The sequence below is a fragment of the Melopsittacus undulatus genome, chromosome 4 (genome assembly GCF_012275295.1).
Source record: "Melopsittacus undulatus isolate bMelUnd1 chromosome 4, bMelUnd1.mat.Z, whole genome shotgun sequence".
NCBI lineage: Eukaryota > Metazoa > Chordata > Aves > Psittaciformes > Psittaculidae > Melopsittacus > Melopsittacus undulatus.
The window spans coordinates 89,554,606-89,575,345 of record NC_047530.1 but is presented as its reverse complement, the minus strand read 5'-3'; the positions used below and the strand labels follow the sequence as shown (position 1 = coordinate 89,575,345).

Here is a 20,740-nt window from a genome sequence, read left to right as displayed (position 1 = left end):
TGAACATGCATTTGCAGCGATGATGAATCAGGGACATTCCACCCTCAGCTCTCTACCAGAATGGTACATAAACAGATCCAGATCTGTTGGAGAACTATCACATCATTTCGCACCCCAAGGTGCCACCAGATTGTCATACAAAGCTTTCGAAGTTGGGTGAACCACACAAGCCTTGCATAGCCACCTGGAATGTTGCTTGCTGCCTAGCTCCAGCCCTTGTGCTTCCAACCATTGCTGCAAAGCATTTGTGCTATAAACGCCCCAGAATTAATTGGCACCATGGGAGTAAGAAGGGTGCTAGGAGACACCCCGTCAGAAGTGACAACTTGGCTTCCAGCGTACATTTCAGCAAGCACCCTGGCAAAGCTTTCCACAGTAAAAGATGATCCTATCACTCCTTTCCACACTAATTAATATCTGGGGCCAATATTTTGATGCCTCAGTGCTACAAATTACTCTCTCACTCTCACGGACTGTCTGCATCGGCATGGTTTGTGTTATCTAGTGATCTTTGAGGTCACTCAAAGGACATTTATGTCACAGGGAGGAGTTCAGGCACTTCCAGATTTATCTGGTGGCCGCAGCATCCTGTCCACGTTCAGCAACACCCACAACTTGGGGCATCTCTGTGAAAAAAAAACCCTTCTCCAACCAGTTTGATTAAAGCTACTCTGATTGTTCAGCTCAGCCATTTCTGCAGCTCTCAGAAATGCATTGCTTAGACGCCGGCACAGGCTTCACAGCAGTGCTGCTGCTTTCAGTCACTTTACACGTGTTCATCAGTGAAGGTGACACTTTCCAGGTGACTCAGGAACAAAAAGAAGGCCATTGTGGGTGGATAATTTGGGTCCAGCTTTCAAGTTTCAGAGCAAGCTGAGGGATGACAGCGCCTTTCAGTGAAAACTCATTAAGTTGGAGGGCTCACGCAGAGGCAGGGCAAGTTCTGCACCATAGGGGATGCTGCAAGCATTCGGGGGTGGGGAGAAGGAGGAGGAAAGGATGGACGTGTTATTCAATGTAGCAAAGGCAGACATCAGTGAAATCATCACAGAAAGACTCCAATAAGCCCCTTTCGAGGTGTTCCAAGGTTTCCTCATCCCCTCACTGGTCATTTCAGAAAGCTTTGTGAAATCAGATAGAAACCAGGGAAGTAAAACAGAGCCAGGCTGGAGAAGGTGGAGCCCTTCTCAGGCAGAGCTTTCAGACACAGCCTTGAGGCACAACTGTCCTTGAGGGGTTTGTGGCAAAGGACAGGACAGTTTTCCTGCTTTTTCTTCACTGACCTCCATAAAGGCCAGGAAAGCTTGTGCTTGTCTCTGAAGGGTTTCGTCTGCCCTTGTTTTCTTCTGAAATGCTCCTGTGTGTTTCACGTTGTGGGGCTTGGGCAGACACGCAGCTCTGTGCTCACCCAGGGGTCACCTCAGCACCTACACCCACCAGAAGGGAAGACCTGAGCCAGGTTCTTTGCTGAATTTCCCTCCTCAGCTTACAAAGTCTCTCCCGGTTGATGCCTGGATGGTGCCTTGCAGCAGGACACCCAGCAAGAAAGTGCCATCTCTGCCCCTCAGCAGAAGCCCCTCTGCCAAGACCAGCAGGCGTGGCAAGACCAACCCTTATGCCCCCATGCCCTTCACTCGGGGAGACCCCGGGTCTCCCGTGACCATGGAGCAGGGGGAAAACCAGGGAATGCTGCTCCTCGGTGATCCCCCAGTTCACCCACCGAGCCGGAGGCCGGGCAGCACAGCTCATCTATGCAAATGTATGCAAATATGCGCAATGTACGCAAAACTGTGCAACCGCAAGGAACCGTCTCGGGCGGAGCGGCCCGCCCCGCAGCTCTGGTGCCGCCCCCGGTATAAGGCGGCAGTGGCGCGGCCGCCCCGGCCGGTGCGGAGCTGCGGCAGCCCGGGGACAGGCAGGTCGTGCGGCGGCATCGGCATCATGGTGAGTGCCGACCCCGAGCTGCCCCATCCCTCCGGTCTCGCGGGTGCCCCCGGAGCAGGCTACGACCCCCATAGCGTCCGGGGTGGGGAGTGCTCTGCGGGGAGCCCAGAGGTGCGGGCAAGCCGCTGTGCTTGCCCTGCCTCTGCCTCGCTTCAGCCTCTGCCTCGCGGCTCCCTCCCAGGCACTCAGCAGCTTCCCTCTTGTGAGCATCCCCTTGTACCCCTCTGACAGGTCTTAGGCAAGGAGGCCAGCAGCCAAACCCTGCCATCTGACCCTCTCATCTCTCTTCCCTCTCTGTCTTTTAATGGTGACGGGTCCTGCCCATCTCCCTTGGTAACATCTCTACCTGGGGGGGTGCACCCAGTCTGCCAGCCCCCACACTGCAGACCCACAGAGGAGCCCCAGGAGCAAGCTGTGGCTTCAGCCGCTGCCCTGCGGATGGGCATCACTGTGGGTGAGCCTCTGGGCTGCCCTGCTACCGTGGTGGTCCTGACAAGAATCTGTCTTCTGAACTCCAGAGAGCATCCCAGCTCTGGGATGCCCAAGCACTTCTCCTGCTGCCCCACAGAGCAGTGCTCCCTGCCCTTTCTGAGCCATGCTGTGAGGAAGGCAGAAGCTGCTGGCTGGTGACCAGCACTGTGGGGTCCCCGATGGTGCTGGGGGTGTTGGGGTCTGTGCAGCTCTGTGCAGCCTGCTGTCAGCCCTGGGTCCCACAAAGCCAATCCTGGCTGCTGCATGTTGGTCAATGAAGTGCGGTGAGCAACATAACCCTCTGCCCCCCCCCCCCCCAGCATGTTTCATTCCTTCCCTTGGCCAGGAAGGAGTCCTTTCTCGTCTTTCCTGTGGTCACCCAGAGGTGCTTGCACACTTCTGCTGAGGATTTTGGAGTTTTCTCAGGACTTAGTATTGGCCCCTGTGTTACAAAACCTTTATGCACCTGCTGGGGGGGAGGGGGGGGGATAAGCAGGGTGTCATTTCTCACCTCAGCTCTGGAGAAGGTGGGGAGATGGACTTCTGCCTCTCACCGTGGGTATCAAGGGCTTATTTTTCTGTCATCCCTCACCATCACTGCTGCCTCTGGAACGCAGCACCAAAAGCACTCTCAGTGCAGAGTGCCAGGACCTGCTGTAACTTGTGCAACTTCCATCGACAGCAGTCACTGCCGTGCTCCCGAGCACCAAATGGCTGGTGCAGCGCCCTGCCAGCTGACTCACAGCGGGGCACCCATGGCTCTGGAGATCCGGTTTGGTTTGGATGTTCCTCTGCCTTGATTGTGCCTGATGACGCATTCAAGCCCTTGGCAACAGCAGGGCTGAGGCACTGGATATTTTGGTTCTTGTTGAAAGGGCTGCAGGTGCTGGGGTGCCTCATCTGGAGGGAGCGAGGCTGCAGAGCCCACCTCAGCCTGACTTCTGAGGGACCTGAGGCTGCCCTTGAAGCCCTGAGCAGGGGGGGCCCTCCCTCCTCAGCTCTTCAGTTCAGATAGGAAGTGCAGTTAACGCTGCCTCCTCCTCCAGAGCTAATTTAGGGAAGCTGAGCCTCAGAGCATGGCAACCATTCACTGCTGCAAATCCCTCTCCTTGCCAGGCACCCATCCTCAGTGCTGTCACCTCCTCAGCTCCCAGAGCCCAAGTGATGCTCTCGCATGTCAGCCTGCAGAGGGGCTATGCCAGCTGCTGCAGGGCTCCAGCCCCTAAGCATTGTGGGTGTTCAGGCAATGCAGAAGATCCTCACTGGGTGCTTCCCAAGGCTGTGGGTGGGAGCAGTCCAGAGAATGTGCGAACCTGGTGTCCTAGGCTCCAGCAGACAGGTCTCCATCTCCCTGAGTGCCTGAGGTGGGCAGTGCAGTGATGGGAGGCAAAACACCAGGTATGGGAGGAGACAGCAAGTTGGTATGGACTCAAGGCACTGAGGCTGCAGGGCAATGCTGGCTTGCACAAGCTGCCAGGAGCCTGGGCTGTGCACCACCTGCGGTGATTGCATGTATGGTCCCAGCCTGGATCTGACCCTTCCTCCCCCTCCACAGCGCGAGTGCATCTCCGTCCATGTCGGCCAGGCCGGCGTCCAGATGGGCAACACGTGCTGGGAGCTGTACTGCCTGGAGCACGGCATCCAGCCGGACGGGCAGATGCCCAGCGACAAAACCATCGGTGGAGGGGATGACTCCTTCACCACCTTCTTCTGTGAGACCGGGGCTGGGAAGCACGTCCCGCGGGCCATCTTCGTGGACCTGGAGCCCACCGTGATCGGTGAGTTCATCAAAGGTGGACAGTGACTGTGGTCACTCTCTGGGAACAGCCCACTGCAGGACACTACCCAGGGTGGCTCCTACCACCTTTCCCCCATTCGAAAACCTCTGACATTGTACCAAACTCTTCTAGATGAAATTCGGGGAGGAGTCTACCGGCAGCTCTTCCACCCTGAACAGATGATCACCGGCAAGGAGGATGCTGCCAACAACTATGCCCGTGGGCACTACACTATTGGCAAAGAGATCATTGACCAAGTGCTGGACAGGATCCGGAAACTGGTAGGTGACCAAGGAGGAGGTATATGTCCCCAGGACTAGACTACAGCATCCTGATGGGGTGGGACCATGGGGAAGTCCTGCTGTGCCTTGGGAGGGATCTGTGGCTACCAAAGCAAAAGTTTGTGACTTCTTAGGCAAAGTCAGTGCTTAGAGGAATCTTACTTGACTCTCCCTGCAGGCTGATCAGTGCACAGGCCTCCAGGGATTTCTCGTCTTTCGTAGTTTTGGAGGTGGCACTGGCTCAGGATTCACCTCCCTGTTGATGGAACGACTCTCCGTTGACTATGGCAAGAAGTCCAAGCTGGAGTTCTCCATCTACCCAGCACCACAGGTCTCCACTGCTGTGGTGGAGCCCTACAACTCCATCCTCACTACACACAGCACATTGGAGCATTCAGACTGTGCTTTCATGGTGGACAATGAGGCCATCTACGACATCTGCCGCAGGAACCTGGACATTGAGCGCCCAACCTACACCAACTTGAACAGACTCATTAGCCAAGTTGTATCATCCATCACAGCATCACTGAGGTTTGATGGGGCCCTGAATGTTGATCTGACTGAGTTCCAGACCAACCTGGTGCCCTACCCTCGCATACACTTCCCACTGGCCACCTATGCTCCTGTGGTTTCGGCTGAGAGAGCTTATCATGAGCAACTCTCAGTGGCTGAGATCACCAACTCCTGCTTTGAGCCATCCAACCAGATGGTGAAGTGCGACCCTCGCCACGGCAAGTACATGGCCTGCTGCCTGCTGTACCGTGGCGACGTGGTGCCCAAGGATGTCAACGCCGCCATTGCCACCATCAAGACCAAGCGCAGCATTCAGTTTGTGGACTGGTGCCCCACAGGCTTCAAGGTGGGCATCAACTATCAGCCCCCCACTGTGGTGCCGGGGGGGGACCTGGCCAAGGTGCAGCGCGCCGTCTGCATGCTGAGCAACACCACGGCCATCGCCGAGGCCTGGGCTCGCCTGGACCACAAATTCGACCTGATGTATGCCAAGCGAGCCTTCGTGCACTGGTACGTGGGGGAGGGCATGGAGGAAGGGGAGTTCTCTGAGGCCCGGGAAGACATGGCCGCTCTGGAGAAGGATTACGAGGAGGTGGGCCTGGACTCCTACGAGGATGAAGAGGAGGGTGAGGAGTAGAGAAGCCCCCACCAACAAGGACCGTGCTCCTTCCCTGTGTTACCTGCAGAAACCCTTTGCAATAAACCGTTTCAGAGCCCCCATGTCTCCCACTAACCCCCCAGCTGTCTCGTTTTCTTGCCAGGTCAGGTGTGTGGTGAGTGCTTCAGCTCTGCTGCTGGTGCTGCTATGCTTCCTCCCAGCACTCTGCTCAGCTACAGCTTGCTTCCCAAATAGGTAAGAGCCTTGTACTAGTGGGATATGGCCAGGATACATGGCATGCTCTATGGAAGTGCCCAAACATGAACATCTGGATCTGGAGGACTGCTGAGCATCACTTAGATCAGGCATTGGGTCTGTCTGGTGTACCTCTGCCTGCTCTCAGCCTGGCTCTGCCGGTGCTCTGCCATCCAAATTGCGCATGTAGCCCCACTTTGCCTGCCCAGGTCATAGAATCATAGAACTGTTTGGGTTGGGAGGTACTCTAAAGAACATCTGATTGCAACACCCTCACCTATCTTCTACGTTGTCCCCATGCTGAGCTCTCTCCCTGCCCTGCCTGGCAGTGAGAAGCCCATACAGCAGCTCTTGGCTCCAGCTGTAAACTGGAGATTTCTGTTACCCATTATCCAGCATTCTGGGTCCAGAGATTAAATTTCCCTGCTTACCACTAATGCTCCAGCTATATTGACCCCTGGGGGCTGTCCTCCCCTGCCCTCCACCTCCCAGCATGCAGCTGTGTCAGCTGGAGGGGAAAACAGAGCCAGCCCAGGGCTGCTGGAGCACAGCCATATGCTTGTCCCACTGCGCAGGGCTGCTGGCACTATTCCCCTTGCCCGTGACCAGAGCGCTGGACTCAGATGGAGTGATGCCTGCTGCTGCACCAGGGCAGAAGTTGCTGCCCCTCATGCTGGGCACTGCTCTGATCTGCTCCTTACTGACACTGGAGTGTGGGACAACAAGGGTTCCTGCTTCTCTAGGAGTAATCCCATTGCAGACACCTCCCTACATCTTCATAGAGGCCTAGCTCTGTCACTGCAAGCATGTAGGAGTTGGAACTGTGTCCTATTACCTTTTTTCTAGAGGTTATCCTGCACCTCTGCTCTGCACTTTGCTGCAGAGAGACACGGCAGTGTCTCCTGGAACACTTCTGAGCAGCAGAGCGCCATCCCCATGGGCAGCAAGGACAGAGCCTTCTCCCCCTGTGCACACAGTGCTGGGGCTCTGGGCTCTGCTTTTCTCGGATCCAGAAGCCAGGCTAGTGGTCCATACATCCTCCACAGCAGGATCAGCTCTGGCTGGGGAGGCTGTGCTAGCTGGGGCTGAAACAGAGCTGCTTCTCTGAGCGTACTCACAAATCATTAACAGAAAATGGGCTGCAATGACCCTTTTTTGCAGCAGGGACAGCTCCCCAGCCCAGATTTGCCGTGCTGTTCTGCAGCCTTAGATGTGAGGCACTTCCTGCCTGTCCCCACCGGGAGAGACAGAGGTTCCCGAAGGTGGAGGGAGCCCGCGGGCCACCCTGAGCTCCGGAGCCTGACATGTATCTTTGACATGTTTCTCATCCTTTCTCCTGTTCTAGAGGCTCAGGTGGTCTTGGGGTGTACCTAAATTCCAGGGGGGCTGCATTGTGGTGCAGGATAGCAGCTGCAGGATGGGGGCTGCAGTAGCTGCTCCGGGTCCTGGTAGCTGAGCGCTGCCTGTATCCGCGGAGGGCTAAACCCCAGACCTGCAGCTCGAGCAGCCTCCTGCTTCTCTCCCGGCAGAGGAGGGAGAGCAGCCCCGGGCCCTGAATCCTGGGGGTTCCTCCAGAGCCGGGAGAGCCCCAGGCAGGTTGCCGCTTCCCCCCGAGGGGGTTACTTCAGCCCGGCATGCAAATGTATCCAAATGAAGGGGGGGGTGGCGGCAGCGAGCCCCTCCCACCTATAAGAAGGCTCTGCGGAGAGGATTGCCGCAGCCGCAGCTCCGCGCTGAGCCCCGCCGCACCGAGCCGCCGGGACAGCCCGGACCCCCAGCAGCAACATGGTGAGTGCGGACGCGGCGGCAGGCACAGTGCGGGCGTTCAGCAGCACCCCCCCCATCCCTCCCCAAGCACCGGGTACCGGGAAACCGCCGCGATGCGCCCTCTCCTTCTCCGCCGTGACCTTGGGCAGCCCTACCGGCCCCGGCCCGTGGGCAGCTGCTACCCCCCCCGCCGCTCCTGTCCGGTCCCCTCTCGCCGCCATGGTCCCGGGAGCCCAGGTCCTCCCCGCAGCCGCAGTGCGGGGTTCGCTGGGGATGGAGGGGGGTGATCTGTCCGTCGGGGAATGGTGGCCGCGAACGAACGGGAACAGCTGCATGGCTGGAGGCGTCAGTCGGGCACCGAGAGCAGGGACTGGCTGCTCGGTGGGGCTCCCCCCGCGGCAGAGGGCGCCCCGTCGAGGCTGGCGGCGGGGGGCGAGCCTGGGGGTCACGGCCCTCCCGTCCCGTCTATTGCCGCGGGTTCTGGCAGCGGCGAAGCTGACTGGGGCAGCTCTTTAAACCGGGCAGTCACCATTGCCCTCCCCTGGGGCCGATGCTATATTTAGCGGCTCGGGAAGGGGCCGGGGCCGTGCCAGAAGGCGCATCGCAGTGCCACACCTGCCGCAGCACTGACCGCGCTCTACCGAGGACCCTGCCTCCAACTGTCCCCACTCCCGATGGGCTGAGGCTGCCTCCGGTCCTCCTGGAGGGCGCAGGAGGACATGTCCTCCTCCGGCACTGGGACGGAGCATGGACGCCATCACGGCTCACAGAGCTGTGCTGTTGGGGAGTGCAGGAGTGAGGAGCCCCATGACCCCTGGGCAGAGTCATGGTGTCCTCCTCCGGGAGCAGGGATGCTAGGGCTAGCAGAGGAGGGATGCCAGGGGTAGTGGAGCAGGCCTGCATCAGCAGGATGGGAGTGCAGGAGGTGCATCTCCAGCTCACAGCCTTCTGTCCACATGGTTTTGCAGCACAGGATGGGACTTCATAGCTTGAGGTGTATCTGTGCTGCCTTGGAGACTGCTGGACTTCACCACCAGCCCTCCCTGGCTGCAACCCACTGCCCCTGCATTCCCAAGGCCCCCCACCCCAGGAGGTTGAAGGCTTACCTGGCTTTCGAGAATCAGGGGTTTTCCCCATACTAGTTGCCCTACATGGGTTAAGTATGTACTCCCCGTCACCTGAGCACCTTGCCAGGCTGCAGTAGTCCGGGGAAGGAGCTGGTAATATGTCTGGTGCAGAGGACCTGGGCCAGCTCTGCTCCATGTGCTGTTGGAGGACAGCCCTGGCCAGAGTCCGTGGGGCTGGTGGAACCCAGCAGGAGGAACACCAGAGCTGGCTTATAACCCAGCAGGATGCCTGTCCATGGCTGAGGACAATGACAGCCCTGTTGAGCCCCTCAGGAGCATGCAGGAGGTCACCCAAAGGAGCATGTGCTCTCTGGGACCACTGGCAGCTCCTGTGCTGATGGCTGTGTGGCACTGGCACAGGCAGACCCTTGCCGAGGCAGGTAGGACAGGGCTGTGCTGGGATCTGACCCTTCCTCCCCCTCCACAGCGCGAGTGCATCTCCGTCCATGTCGGCCAGGCCGGCGTCCAGATGGGCAACACGTGCTGGGAGCTGTACTGCCTGGAGCACGGCATCCAGCCGGACGGGCAGATGCCCAGCGACAAAACCATCGGTGGAGGGGATGACTCCTTCACCACCTTCTTCTGTGAGACCGGGGCTGGGAAGCACGTCCCGCGGGCCATCTTCGTGGACCTGGAGCCCACTGTGATTGGTGAGTGCTGGAGTTTGCATGGCCTGGGGTGCACCCATGGGTGGGTAGCAAGCAGCTGGTACTTGTTTCTGCTGTCACCATCCTGTACTGGGTTCAACCTGAGGGCCCTTCTTTCCCCAGGAGAAGCCACAAGCCTGAGCACCAGCTTTTGTTCTTGAAGTGACCTAGAGGCAGCAGTGCTGGTAGTCTCTGCTACCACATGTGCACAGAGAGAAACCAGCCCAACTGGAACCACAGCTCCCGCTGTGCCGCTGCAGCTCCTGATAGTGGGAGAACATGAGCTCCTGTGCAGGGAGGTGGCAGCCACCTCCTGCCAGAGAAACCTGATGTGGGTGGTGGCCCTGGTGACGTGTGGGTTCTTGGACATGGCCCTGGCAGGCGGAGTCTGGATGAGGGATGGGTGCTCACACATGCTCCTCTGCTTGGCGCACAGCTCAAACCAACAGCCTCTGCCAGGCTCAACTCTCCCCTGTCTTCCTCAGATGAAGTTCGGGCTGGAATATACCGGCAGCTCTTCCACCCAGAGCAGCTGATCACCGGCAAGGAGGATGCTGCCAACAACTATGCCCGTGGGCACTACACTATCGGCAAGGAAATCATTGACCAAGTACTGGACAGGATCCGGAAGCTGGTAGGTTACTGTAGAGGAGGTACATGTCCCCCTTTGGCTGAGATCCAGCATCCTGCTTGGGATCAGAGCACACTGCAAAGCCTGCTGTGCCCTGAGAGGGATCTGCAGCAGCCCATGGCGGGGTTGGACCAGGTCCTGAAGGGCCTCTGAGCCATTTGATACAAAGAAATCCATCTCAGAGCAATTTCACACATTTGTCTCTGCAGGCTGATCAGTGCACAGGCCTCCAGGGGTTCCTCGTGTTTCACAGTTTTGGAGGAGGCACTGGCTCGGGATTCACTTCCCTGTTGATGGAACGACTCTCCGTTGACTATGGCAAGAAGTCCAAGCTGGAGTTCTCCATCTACCCAGCACCACAGGTCTCCACTGCCGTGGTGGAGCCCTACAACTCCATCCTCACCACACATACCACCCTGGAGCACTCAGACTGTGCCTTTATGGTGGACAATGAGGCCATCTACGACATCTGCCGCAGGAACCTGGACATCGAGCGCCCAACCTACACCAACTTGAACAGACTCATTAGTCAGATCGTCTCATCCATCACAGCATCACTGAGGTTTGATGGGGCCCTGAATGTTGATCTGACTGAGTTCCAGACCAACCTGGTGCCCTACCCTCGCATACACTTCCCACTGGCCACCTATGCTCCTGTCATCTCTGCAGAAAAGGCATACCACGAGCAGCTCTCAGTGGCTGAGATCACCAACTCCTGCTTTGAGCCATCCAACCAGATGGTGAAGTGCGACCCTCGCCACGGCAAGTACATGGCCTGCTGCCTGCTGTACCGTGGCGACGTGGTGCCCAAGGATGTCAACGCCGCCATTGCCACCATCAAGACCAAGCGCAGCATTCAGTTTGTGGACTGGTGCCCCACAGGCTTCAAGGTGGGCATCAACTATCAGCCCCCCACTGTGGTGCCGGGGGGGGACCTGGCCAAGGTGCAGCGCGCCGTCTGCATGCTGAGCAACACCACGGCCATCGCCGAGGCCTGGGCTCGCCTGGACCACAAATTCGACCTGATGTATGCCAAGCGAGCCTTCGTGCACTGGTACGTGGGGGAGGGCATGGAGGAAGGGGAGTTCTCTGAGGCCCGGGAAGACATGGCCGCTCTGGAGAAGGATTACGAGGAGGTGGGCCTGGACTCCTACGAGGATGAAGAGGAGGGTGAGGAGTAGAGAAGCCCCCACCAACAAGGACCGTGCTCCTTCCCTGTGTTACCTGCAGAAACCCTTTGCAATAAACCGTTTCAGAGCCCCCATGTCTCCCACTAACCCCCCAGCTGTCTCGTTTTCTTGCCAGGTCAGGTGTGTGGTGAGTGCTTCAGCTCTGCTGCTGGTGCTGCTATGCTTCCTCCCAGCACTCTGCTCAGCTACAGCTTTGCTCCCTGTGCAGGTGAGAGCCCCTGGGTCCACTCTGGGGGCCATGGCACCCATCCCACCCCACTTACTGGTCTAGCTGGTGGTGGGTATTGCTTCCGTATGTGGTGTATGCCCTGTGGTATATGGCCCCATGCTGTACCCTGGAGCTCAGGGGAGCTTGTTTAGCCTGAGCAGGAAAATACAGGTGGCTGCTGATACTTCTCCCTGTTTGCAGCCTGAGGGTATGAGGGCCTATCTGGAAGGATAGTGGTTGAAGCAGTGGGAGCAGCCTGGCACCCCTGTCTCTGTGGCCAAAGTGCAGGACAATTGATGTGCTCGGCTCTGCGGTGCAGAGGGTGCACCCCACAATAGCATCCAGCATGGCAAAAACCCTGTGGCTGCTTTACTGCTCTGTTATGTTGAGAGGATTAAAGGTGGGGAACACTCCCTGTGAAACTGCTTGTCTGCATCTCTTTTTTTACTCCCTGTCCATGGGCAGCTCATCTGCCGCACATCCCAGTGAGCATTTCCAGACAAGGGTGCTGCTGGGCTGTGAGGTGTCTGCAGGCTCTGCTCACTCCCATTCACTGGGGCAGGGCTCTGGCAGCTTCCCCCCGGGCACCCACCTCCCTCTCCTTGGGCAGCAGAGATGTTCTGCCTGTACTCCTGCCACTGCCTGCCTGCGCTGTGCCCCTGCTTGTAGTGCCCAGCCCCAGAGGATCTCAACAGCAGTGCACGGCTGCAGCTGCAGAGTTGTGTTAACTCCCATCAGGAGCGTGCTGGGGACACGGATTAACTTTCCCTGCTTACTGCTAATGCTCTGGCTGTGGCAGCCCAGTGGGGCTGTCCTTAGCTGTCCTCCACGGTCCTTCCCCTCCAGCAACGCTTGGCTGCTTAACCCAGACAGCGTGCCCTGCTCTCCTAATGCTGCTGGCGGGATCCCCTCCCCGTAGACAGGGACACATCCACCTCTGCAAGAACATCTTTTACTCCAAACACAAGGCAATGTTGGTGCTGGGAGCAGTGGCAGAGCAGGTGCTGGAACCCCCCACCTTGCTCCAGCACAGGACCGAGACCCCAACTGCAGCTCTGCCCCAGCTGGGAGCAGCCCTCCTGGGGCACAGCAGCACTGCAGGGCCACTGCTGCCATCACCCCGGGGAGGTCCCACAGCACGCTCCTCTGTAACCCCCAGGGGCAGCCAGGGCCCTGTGTTTAGCAGCAGGTCACATGTCCACTGTTCTGGAACACAGACCAGGTCCCATGCAGCAGCATCCAGGGCACAGAACACTCCAAATCCAACACACCCCAACAAAGAGCAGCAGCTCTTCCCTGACTGCAGCAATCCTCTGCAATGGCTCCATGAGGCAGCAGAGATGAGGGCAGCTGCTTTTCTCTGGGTCAGGCTCAGGATGCATTGCTGCTGTGGGGTGGAACAGACTCAGATCTGTGTGGTGTCCTGTCCCACCGGCACTGGCTGCAGCCCCTCCAGCTGGTGGAGGATGTCATTTATGCTGGGTCGCTCCTGGGGGTTCACTGTCATCATGGAGGAGAGCAGGTGCTGCAAGGCAGCCGAGTACCTGGAAGACAAATGGTGAGGTGGGTGTCCATGTGGTGCGCAACACAGGAGACTGCCCAGGAGCAGGGTCACCCTCCTCAGCCCCTCACCTGGATGTGGAGGGCACAGTGATGGGGTTCTGCACTGCCAGAGCCACGCTGTCACCCTTCTGGAAGATGGCGTCATAGGGGCCTTCCCCAAACATCATGCAGTACAGCACACAGCCTAGAGACTGGAGCATAGTGGGGTCAGGGCAGTCCCACAGCAGTGGGACAGGGACCAGGGGTCCAGATCCTTACCCAGATATCCGTGCGCTCATCTATGATGCACTGGCTTGGCACCGTGAAAAGCTCGGGGGCACGGTAGGAGATGGTGCAGCGCTGGGCAGCCCAGTCCTGCACAGAGAAGGGTGAGGATGAAGGACCCAGGAATGGGATGGGCTGGTGGGGCAATGTCCCAGGCAACCCACCTGCAGGGCCATGGCCTCCCGAGAGTTGTTGACTTCGATGCGAGCTTGGTTCATGGAGCCCAGGTCCATCAGCAGAGGCTGGTCATCTTCATCCAGCAACACATTGGTGGGCTTGAGGTCCCTGTGGGGATGGATGTCACCGACTGCCCACTCAAACTCCTGCCAACCCCCCACCCGAGGCTGCCAGATCCCACCTGTGTGCATAGCCTTTGCTGTGGATGGCTTGCAGCCCACTGCAGATGCCATGGAGGATGTGAAGGATTCGCTGCTCTGGCATGAAGTTCCCTTTCTTTCTCAGTGCTTCCACCTCACTCCAGAGGGTTCCCCCCTGGCAAATGCAAGCAGCCAGTCACCACAGCTGCTTCTGGTGGCCAGGGGGTGGGGGACAGCGGGGGGACCTCCCATCACCTTCACGTAGGGAAGGAGGAGCCAGGCTTCGTGCTTGGCACCCTTCTCCACCATGCAATGGGCCACCAGGCGCAGGATGTTGGGGTGGTCGAAGAGGCCGTGCATCTCCACCTCTCGCAGGGCGGCCTGGTGGTCCTCCTTGTCATGGCACAGGATGCGCTTCAGGGCGTAGAAGCGCCCGTCCCGCAGGCCCTCCACCAGGTCCACATAGCTGAAGCCTCTGCAAGGTGATGAGCACAGTGTGGGTCAAGTGTCATACTGCTGTGGCACCCGCATCAGGACCTTGTGTCCAGCTTCATCTGTGAGCACCCAGGGCAGGGGAGCAGAGGGCAGTGGGTGCCTGCACCCCTCTTCGTGAGAATACCCCAAACATGCACATTCCCCCTACCTTGGGGACACATGCCAGACATCCAAAGCATCCCCTGCTCTGCATGAACAACCTCACTGGTTCAATCACCCCCACTCCCGTGGGTCCAAACACCTACTCCTGGGCATGACCAGGCCCTTCCTCCTAGCATGAGAATACTCTGCCATACACAAACACCCGCTATGCTCAAGCATCTTCCCTCACCATGCTCAAGTATCACCCCTAACAAGCACAATCACTGCCTGTGCTCAAGTATCTTTGCACCATGCCCAAGCATCCCACACATACATAAGCATACCCCCCCCGCCTGAGCATTACCCCCATGCCCAAACATTTCTTATAACAGAGCACACCCTCATCCCTCAGCTTCACCTCCACCCCATGCATTCCCCATCCCTGAACATCCCCTACACGTGTGCATCACCTCCACACCCAAGCAGCCCCCCCATGCATGAGCAGCCCCCCCGGGCACAAGCCCCCTCATGCCCGACATCCCCTATGCCCGAGCATCCCCCAGGCCCAAACCTCCCGGTGACCGCGCCCCGGCCGTTGCCGCCCCGCTCGCACCCCTCCGCCAGCCGGTGCAGAACCAGGTACCGCGCTCCCCCCAGGCTGACGGTGCCGCGCGAGCAGACGCACAGCGCCTGCCCCATCGCCCGCCCCACCGGCCGCCCGCGTCATCGCCCGCCGCCGCGCGTCACCGGTTGCGTCACCCAGCGGGCGGGGCGCTGCCCGGTGCCCGGTGCAGTGCGGGAGCCGGCGGGCTCGCTCCGCACTGTGAGCGGGGTGGAACGCAGTGTGGTGCATGCGCCGGCTGCGAGCGGTGCGGGAGAGCAGCAGCACCGTCCATACCGCAGCTGTAACTGAGGCTCCACCACCTGTCTGATGGAACAAGTGGGCTGAGCCCCCTCGAGGGGCGTTTTGACTGATGGTGACACGAGGTCCCCACGTGTGTCACCCACCACCCCGGGGGGCACCGCGGGTGTGCGGAGCTGGCTAGGGCTGTGGTGTGCTGCCCACATCCCATGCTGGGTGGGCTCTAGAGGGCTGATGTGCAGCTGGACCACGCATAGGGGGCCAGAGCTGCTCACCCGCTATGCGATGTTCCCCCCAGGCTGTGCTGCTGCTCCCGCTCCCTGCTTGTAGGACGTGGAGGAAGCGCCTGGATCATGTGACGGAGGTGTCCACGTCCACCTTCGTCCCTCCTCCCGGGCCTACCAAGCGCCCAGCAAGGATGGGGCTTCCAGCTGTTTCCCTGCTGCTGGCGGCAGGGATCCTGCACGCGCAGGTTAGCAAACACGGGTGGAAGGTTTGGGAGAAGTGCTCGGGGCTGAGCTGCGAAGGATCCGGTGGGATGGCTTCGGGATCTGCCGTGGCTCCGCTCTTCCTGCTATGGCTCCTTCTGCTGCACAATGTCCCACTTGCACTCCCTGCACCCATCCCCAGCTGCATGCATCCCACAGACTGCTGCAAGCCCAGCTGCAGGACGTTTGATTAGCGAGGGAGGCCACCAGGTGGTGTAAATGACTGCCCTGCTTGTCCCTCCTGCTCTCCCAGGACAGCATAGTATCTGCCTTATCCCTGCACGGAGAATGGAGAGTCCTCCCCAGGAACCAGCCCCATCAGTCCCTGTCCCAGCATGGGATGGGATGGCTGGGCTTCTGGAGGGTCTGCAGCCCCCCCAGCACTGCCCCTCTGCCACAGGCCTCCCCCCTGGCACGCTCCTTCGAGCTGGATTATGAGGAGGACTGCTTCCGCAAGGATGGTGCTCCTTTCCGCTACATCTCGGGCAGCATCCACTACGCCCGTGTCCCGCGCCCTGCCTGGAGGGACCGGCTCCTCAAGATGTACATGAGCGGGCTGAGCGCTGTGCAGGTGTAAGTGATGGGGCACAGCCCACACCTGCCCCTCAGGGTCTCTGGGGTTCTTGGAGCAGGGACAGAGACAAGGGTGCTGTCTAATTGCAGTCACCCCTTGCTTTGGGCTGAATGCAACTCACAGGACACCCCTGCCAGACATTCATGAGCCTGGGCTGGTCACAGTGCATCCCAATTTGCCATCCCCTGATCAGGCTGGAAACTAGTTCCTGGGAGCAGAGAGACCAGGCTGTAGGATGGTTCCCCATAATACTGCAGTGCCCTTAACCCCCATGTGCTAATCTTTCCTCTCACCCCAGCTATGTCCCCTGGAACTATCATGAGCCACGGCCAGGGGTTTATGACTTTGTGGGGAACCGGGATGTGGAAGCTTTCCTGGACCTGACAGCAGAGCTGGGGCTGCTGGTGATCCTGCGCCCCGGGCCCTACATCTGTGCAGAGTGGGAGATGGTGAGTCCAAGACCCCAGCCTGGCACAGAAGGGTGATGGGTGGTCTGGGAAGGGCATGGGTGCTCCAACTCTGCTGCCAGGCCAGCCATGCCCAGGCTGCTGCCATGTGGCAGATATGGCACTCTGGTGCTGAGCATTAGCAGTGCGCTGACCAGGTTTCATTTGTGTGCCAGCGTGGGCTGCTGAGCAGCTCCTCTGCCTCTCCCTGCTGTGCATGTTTCCTCAGGGTGGCCTGCCCTCCTGGCTGCTGTGGAAACCAGACATTGTGCTGCGCTCCTCCGACCCCGGTGAGCCTCAGCATGGGGCTGTGACCACCATGTCCTTAGAACCTGGTGCCAGTCCCCGTGCACCTGCCTGCATGGTCTCCCCTATTCTCTTCTATCTTCTTGGGAGCCCTGAAGTTTGTCCTCCACCTCCCCCATCACGTTTGGCCCTGCCCCTTACTCCTTCTGGCAGGGCTGGCTGTGTGTGGGCTGGGGTGGACACTGCAGCCAGGTGAGCTGTTCTCTGTCCTCCAGCCTACCTGGCAGCTGTGGACTCCTGGCTCCATGTTCTGCTACCCAAGATCAAGCCCCGCTTATACCAGCATGGGGGGAACATCATCAGCGTACAGGTAGGGTGCTATAGGGCCTGGCCCCTTGCCCTGTCTGGGTTGCTTTTGGATGTGGCCCCAGAAGTCACCTGTGCCCCCTACACCATGACTTCATCTGGCACAGCTTGCCTAGGTAAATCCCTCCCAGCCTCCAGACGTGGCTTTAAATCCAAGGGCTGGGACTCTGGGGTACCCACCAGAACCACAGCTGTGGTCCGAGGGACAGTGGCAGAGCTGGGGGTCATGGTGGGGCTGGAAGGTCATTCTCAGCATCCACTTGGGGGCTGTCACAACATCTGATGATGTCAGGAGAGAAAGGGGGAGCTGGGTGCTCCCCCCAGTGGGCAGGGGGACCTACCATGGGCATGCTGGGTGCCAGCCCCTGCCCGGTGTGCAGGTGGAGAACGAATACGGGAGCTACTACGCCTGTGACTATGGGTACCTGCGGCACCTGCTGGGCTCCTTCCGGGCACTGCTGGGCAGCGAGGTGCTGCTCTTCACCACCGATGGCACACAGCCAGAGGAGCTGCACTGTGGCACACTGCAGGGGCTCTATGCCACCATTGACTTTGGGCCAGGTACCCCTCGGCGTGGGGGGGCAGGAGAGGGGGTGAGAGTCCCTGCTCTGTCCCTCTCCAACCTCCCTCCCTGAACCTCCCCAGGCTCTAATGTGACAGAGGCATTTGGAGCCCAGCGCTGGGTCGAGCCAAAGGGGCCACTGGTGAGCTTGATATTACCCCCCGCTGTGGGGTGCAATGACACATGACGGCTTTGGGGAGGTATATGGCTGAGGGGGCAAGCCTGTGAGTGAGCAAGGGGACATGTGGCTGACAGAGAGGTGACAGGAGCTCTGAGCAGGTGACAATCTCTTTGTTCCCCAGGTGAACTCCGAGTACTACACAGGCTGGCTGGACTACTGGGGGGAGGCTCACGCCAGCACCAGCTCAGTGCGTGTGGCCCGGGGGCTGGAGAACATGCTGCAGATGGGAGCCAGTGTCAACATGCAAGTAGTCAGCTGGTGGGGCACAGACTGGGGGGTTTGCCCTCCCATCTCCAGCACTGGAGTGGGCATTGCTGCTTGCCTTCATCCCACAGGGCTCAGCAGGCGAGGGCTGGCGCTGGGCGAAGCAGGGCACGGTCAGCCCCTCTGGGTCTGTGGGGTACTGATGGGGTTCTCTGGGGTGTCCCATAGGTACATGTTCCATGGAGGGACAAATTTTGCCTACTGGAGTGGTGAGTAGGTGCCTGCCCTGGGGAGGGGGTGGATCTTGCAATGCTGGAGGGCTTTTCTTGGCTATCTCTGAGGAGCCTGCTTCAGGCTCCTGTTCTGTCCCAAGGCCCGTGAACCCAAGCTTGTCCCTCCCTTGTGATTCCTTTTGTCCCCAGGCAGAGACTCCCAGTTCTGGGTCATGCCCCTCCATTGCATTGCAACCATGGAACACAGAACTGACTGGGTTCCACGCCCTGAGCTCTGGCAGAGCCCCTTCCTCCAGCTCCCATTGCTTCCCTGGCCAGGTGCTGACTTCAAGGACCAGTACAAACCAGTGACCACCAGCTACGACTATGATGCCCCACTCTCAGAGGCAGGAGACCCCACTGAGAAGCTGTTTGCCATCCGCACGGTCATCAGCAAGGTGCTGAGCCTGGCAGGAGGAGAGGGACAGTACTGGGCACCACTGCCTGTGCCAAGGAACAGTGGGACACGGAGCTGGTGGGGAAGGGGATGCCTCCTGCTGGCCCTGGGGGGCAGCTGACAGCTTGCTCTTCAGTTTCAGCCCCTGCCAGCCGGCCCGATGCCATCCCCCACCCCCAAGTATGCCTATGGCCGGGTGGCCCTGCAGAAGGTGAGCACCTGCCCTGGGGGCTGTGCTGCCCTGCCTGGCACTGCCCAGCTGCCCAGCAACCACCCCTCTCTTTGCAGCATGCTGACCTCCTGGATGCCTTGGGTGTGCTGTGCCCCTCCGGGCCCATCCAGAGCCAGTTCCCCCTCACCTTTGAGGCCATAAAGCAGGTAGGGGATGGATGCAGTGGGGTCACTGAGGGAGGTGCTCCTGGGCTTGTTTGCCTTGCCCTGGCTTTGAGGTGAAGATCTTCAGCCCTGCTTCCCTTTCTGTGCCCTCTGCTGTGTCCCACAGGCCCATGGATTTGTGGTATACCGCACACAGCTGCCCCGGGATGTCCCGGACCCAGCCACTCTGGGCGCTCCTCCCCACAGCATCTGTGACCGTGGCTACGTGATGCTGCAGAAGGTGAGGATACAGGAGCACAGCCTTCCCTTGACCAGTGCTCAGGAGGCCTCCGGGTTCTGCTGGCAGCAGGGCTGTGCCATTCCAGAGGCTCAGGAACAGCCAGGGTGCAGAGGCATGCTGAGCCCTTGTGGGGTAGTCCTCTAACACAAATTTGCTCTCTTTGGAGTTAGGGGGCAGCCCTGGGCTGGCTCTGGGGAGCAGGATGTTACAGTGGCAGGCTGTCAGCAGGGTTTGGGGTGGTGGGATGTGGGCATGGGGCAGCAGTGCTGACCCTGTGGCTGCAGGAGTACTGTGGGACACTGGAGAGGGACGGGCAGACGACACTTCGTGTGATGGGGAGAGCAGGGGACACCCTGGATGTGCTCCTAGAGAACATGGGCAGGATCAGCTTTGGGGCCAACATCAGTGACTTCAAGGTGAGGGCTGTGGGTCCTGGGGCTCTGGATGGGATGGCCTGGCCACCTGTGTGGCCAAACAGCCCCTCTTCTGCCATCCACAACAGACCCTGGCCATGGCAGGGCTACCCCAAACCTGCTTCCTGGTCAATCTCACACCGCCCCTTGGCAAATCTACCAGGATAATGCTGTGAGGTGGGCTTCCCACTCTCCCATTTACACTGCCACAGCAGCCAGGGTCGCAATAGGCCCTTGGAAGCGACCCCATTCCACCCTCACTGCTGTGTGCCCTGGGGAAACCAAGGGTGATCCTGCCCTAGCACACCCTGCTGCACCATTTTCCTTCCTGCTCCACCTCAGGGCTTGCTGGGGAACCTCTCTTTGGACTCCAGCCCTCTCAGCAACTGGCTGATCTATCCCCTGGACATAGACACTGCTGTCCAGCAGGGCTGGCCCCATGCTGCCCTGCCAAAACCAAGCAGAAGGGGCAGAGCAGGGCCAGCCTTTTACACTGGGACCTTTGAGACCCCTGGCATCGCCTGGGACACCTTTGTGAAGTTCCCAGGTTGGAGCAAGGTAAGGCAGTGCGTAGCTGGGAAAGGAAGTGAGGGTGAACAGCAGCACAGCTCACTCCCATATTTACCTTTCAGGGCCAGCTGTGGATAAATGGCTTCAACCTGGGCCGGTACTGGCCCCGCCGTGGGCCACAGCAGACCCTCTTTGTACCAGGCTCGGTACTGCATATTGGCCGCCCCAACAACGTCACAGTGCTGGAGCTGGAGGGTGCACCCTCCACCCCTCTCTTGTTCTTTCTAGACCAACCCCTTTTCAACAGGACCGCCAGCAACAGCACTGTGGCCACAGAATAAACACTAGGCTGCCAGGCAGCAGTGTCACCTCTTGCTGGGGCTGTAGAGATGCACAGGGAGGAGCAGAGGGGCTGCAGATCCCTAGGAAAGGGGCACATGTCCTGGCATGGACATCCCGAGCTCCTGCCCTCC

The 20,740-nt window shown here is 59.4% G+C and overlaps 4 protein-coding genes across 8 annotated transcripts; 3 read left to right on the top strand and 1 right to left on the bottom strand.

The window, feature by feature from the left end:
• Positions 1-1,874: 1,874 nt before the first annotated feature.
• On the top strand, positions 1,875-5,720 carry LOC101873599 (tubulin alpha-4A chain). The gene is made up of 4 exons (XM_031053506.2): positions 1,875-1,944; positions 3,971-4,193; positions 4,326-4,474; positions 4,653-5,720. The coding sequence occupies exons 1-4, from the start codon at positions 1,942-1,944 to the stop codon at positions 5,622-5,624; spliced, it is 1,347 nt and encodes a 448-aa protein (XP_030909366.2). The 5' UTR covers positions 1,875-1,941; the 3' UTR covers positions 5,625-5,720.
• Positions 5,721-5,780: 60 nt separating this feature from the next.
• On the top strand, positions 5,781-11,289 carry LOC101876417 (tubulin alpha-5 chain). 2 transcript variants are annotated; one of them, XM_034061402.1, is made up of 4 exons: positions 5,781-5,840; positions 9,162-9,384; positions 9,867-10,015; positions 10,222-11,289. In XM_034061402.1, the coding sequence occupies exons 2-4, from the start codon at positions 9,204-9,206 to the stop codon at positions 11,191-11,193; spliced, it is 1,302 nt and encodes a 433-aa protein (XP_033917293.1). In that variant the 5' UTR covers positions 5,781-5,840; positions 9,162-9,203; the 3' UTR covers positions 11,194-11,289. The 2 variants fall into 2 exon arrangements, with proteins under 2 accessions (XP_033917293.1, XP_033917292.1); XM_034061401.1 differs by lacking the exon at positions 5,781-5,840 and adding an exon at positions 7,512-7,628.
• Positions 11,290-12,346: 1,057 nt separating this feature from the next.
• STK16 (serine/threonine kinase 16) lies at positions 12,347-14,836 on the bottom strand. Its single transcript, XM_005153853.2, has 7 exons — positions 14,744-14,836; positions 13,810-14,029; positions 13,596-13,729; positions 13,402-13,522; positions 13,232-13,327; positions 13,043-13,164; positions 12,347-12,954 (listed from the first exon to the last, which is right to left on the bottom strand). The coding sequence occupies exons 1-7, from the start codon at positions 14,827-14,829 to the stop codon at positions 12,816-12,818; spliced, it is 918 nt and encodes a 305-aa protein (XP_005153910.1). The 5' UTR covers positions 14,830-14,836; the 3' UTR covers positions 12,347-12,815.
• An 88-nt stretch (positions 14,837-14,924) lies between these two features.
• GLB1L (galactosidase beta 1 like) lies at positions 14,925-20,626 on the top strand. 4 transcript variants are annotated; one of them, XM_034062265.1, is made up of 17 exons: positions 14,925-15,070; positions 15,291-15,464; positions 15,881-16,053; positions 16,353-16,503; positions 16,730-16,790; positions 17,022-17,116; positions 17,493-17,673; positions 17,758-17,816; positions 17,977-18,098; positions 18,288-18,328; positions 18,611-18,729; positions 18,865-18,939; positions 19,017-19,106; positions 19,231-19,344; positions 19,629-19,760; positions 20,100-20,315; positions 20,390-20,626. In XM_034062265.1, exons 1-17 carry the CDS (start codon positions 15,062-15,064, stop codon positions 20,606-20,608), a joined length of 2,031 nt encoding a protein of 676 aa, XP_033918156.1. In that variant the 5' UTR covers positions 14,925-15,061; the 3' UTR covers positions 20,609-20,626. The 4 variants fall into 4 exon arrangements, with proteins under 4 accessions (XP_033918156.1, XP_030908959.1, XP_005154150.2 ...); XM_031053099.2 differs by having other exon boundaries at positions 14,925-15,464; positions 20,100-20,177; positions 20,236-20,315; positions 20,390-20,525; XM_005154093.4 differs by having other exon boundaries at positions 14,925-15,464.
• Positions 20,627-20,740: the final 114 nt, after the last annotated feature.

What these genes read in the sequence shown, in the direction of transcription:
- LOC101873599 (XM_031053506.2), top strand. An exon ending in CCTGGAGCCCACCGTGATCG is followed by an intron (nt 4,194 to 4,325) that starts GTGAGTTCATCA and finishes AAACTCTTCTAG; the next exon opens with ATGAAATTCGGGGAGGAGTC. An exon ending in TGGACAGGATCCGGAAACTG is followed by an intron (nt 4,475 to 4,652) that starts GTAGGTGACCAA and finishes CTCTCCCTGCAG; the next exon opens with GCTGATCAGTGCACAGGCCT.
- LOC101876417 (XM_034061401.1), top strand. An exon ending in CCTGGAGCCCACTGTGATTG is followed by an intron (nt 9,385 to 9,866) that starts GTGAGTGCTGGA and finishes TGTCTTCCTCAG; the next exon opens with ATGAAGTTCGGGCTGGAATA. An exon ending in TGGACAGGATCCGGAAGCTG is followed by an intron (nt 10,016 to 10,221) that starts GTAGGTTACTGT and finishes TTGTCTCTGCAG; the next exon opens with GCTGATCAGTGCACAGGCCT.
- STK16 (XM_005153853.2), bottom strand. Translation starts at nt 14,829, where the DNA reads ATGGGGCAGGCGCTGTGCGTCTGCTCGCGCGGCACCGTCAGCCTGGGG. An exon ending in CTGCACCGGCTGGCGGAGGG is followed by an intron (nt 14,030 to 14,743) that starts GTGCGAGCGGGG and finishes ATCACCTTGCAG; the next exon opens with AGGCTTCAGCTATGTGGACC. An exon ending in ATGAGCGCACGGATATCTGG is followed by an intron (nt 13,165 to 13,231) that starts GTAAGGATCTGG and finishes ACTATGCTCCAG; the next exon opens with TCTCTAGGCTGTGTGCTGTA.
- GLB1L (XM_005154093.4), top strand. Translation starts at nt 15,273, where the DNA reads ATGCGATGTTCCCCCCAGGCTGTGCTGCTGCTCCCGCTCCCTGCTTGT. An exon ending in TCGAGCCAAAGGGGCCACTG is followed by an intron (nt 17,817 to 17,976) that starts GTGAGCTTGATA and finishes TTTGTTCCCCAG; the next exon opens with GTGAACTCCGAGTACTACAC. An exon ending in AAATTTTGCCTACTGGAGTG is followed by an intron (nt 18,329 to 18,610) that starts GTGAGTAGGTGC and finishes TTCCCTGGCCAG; the next exon opens with GTGCTGACTTCAAGGACCAG.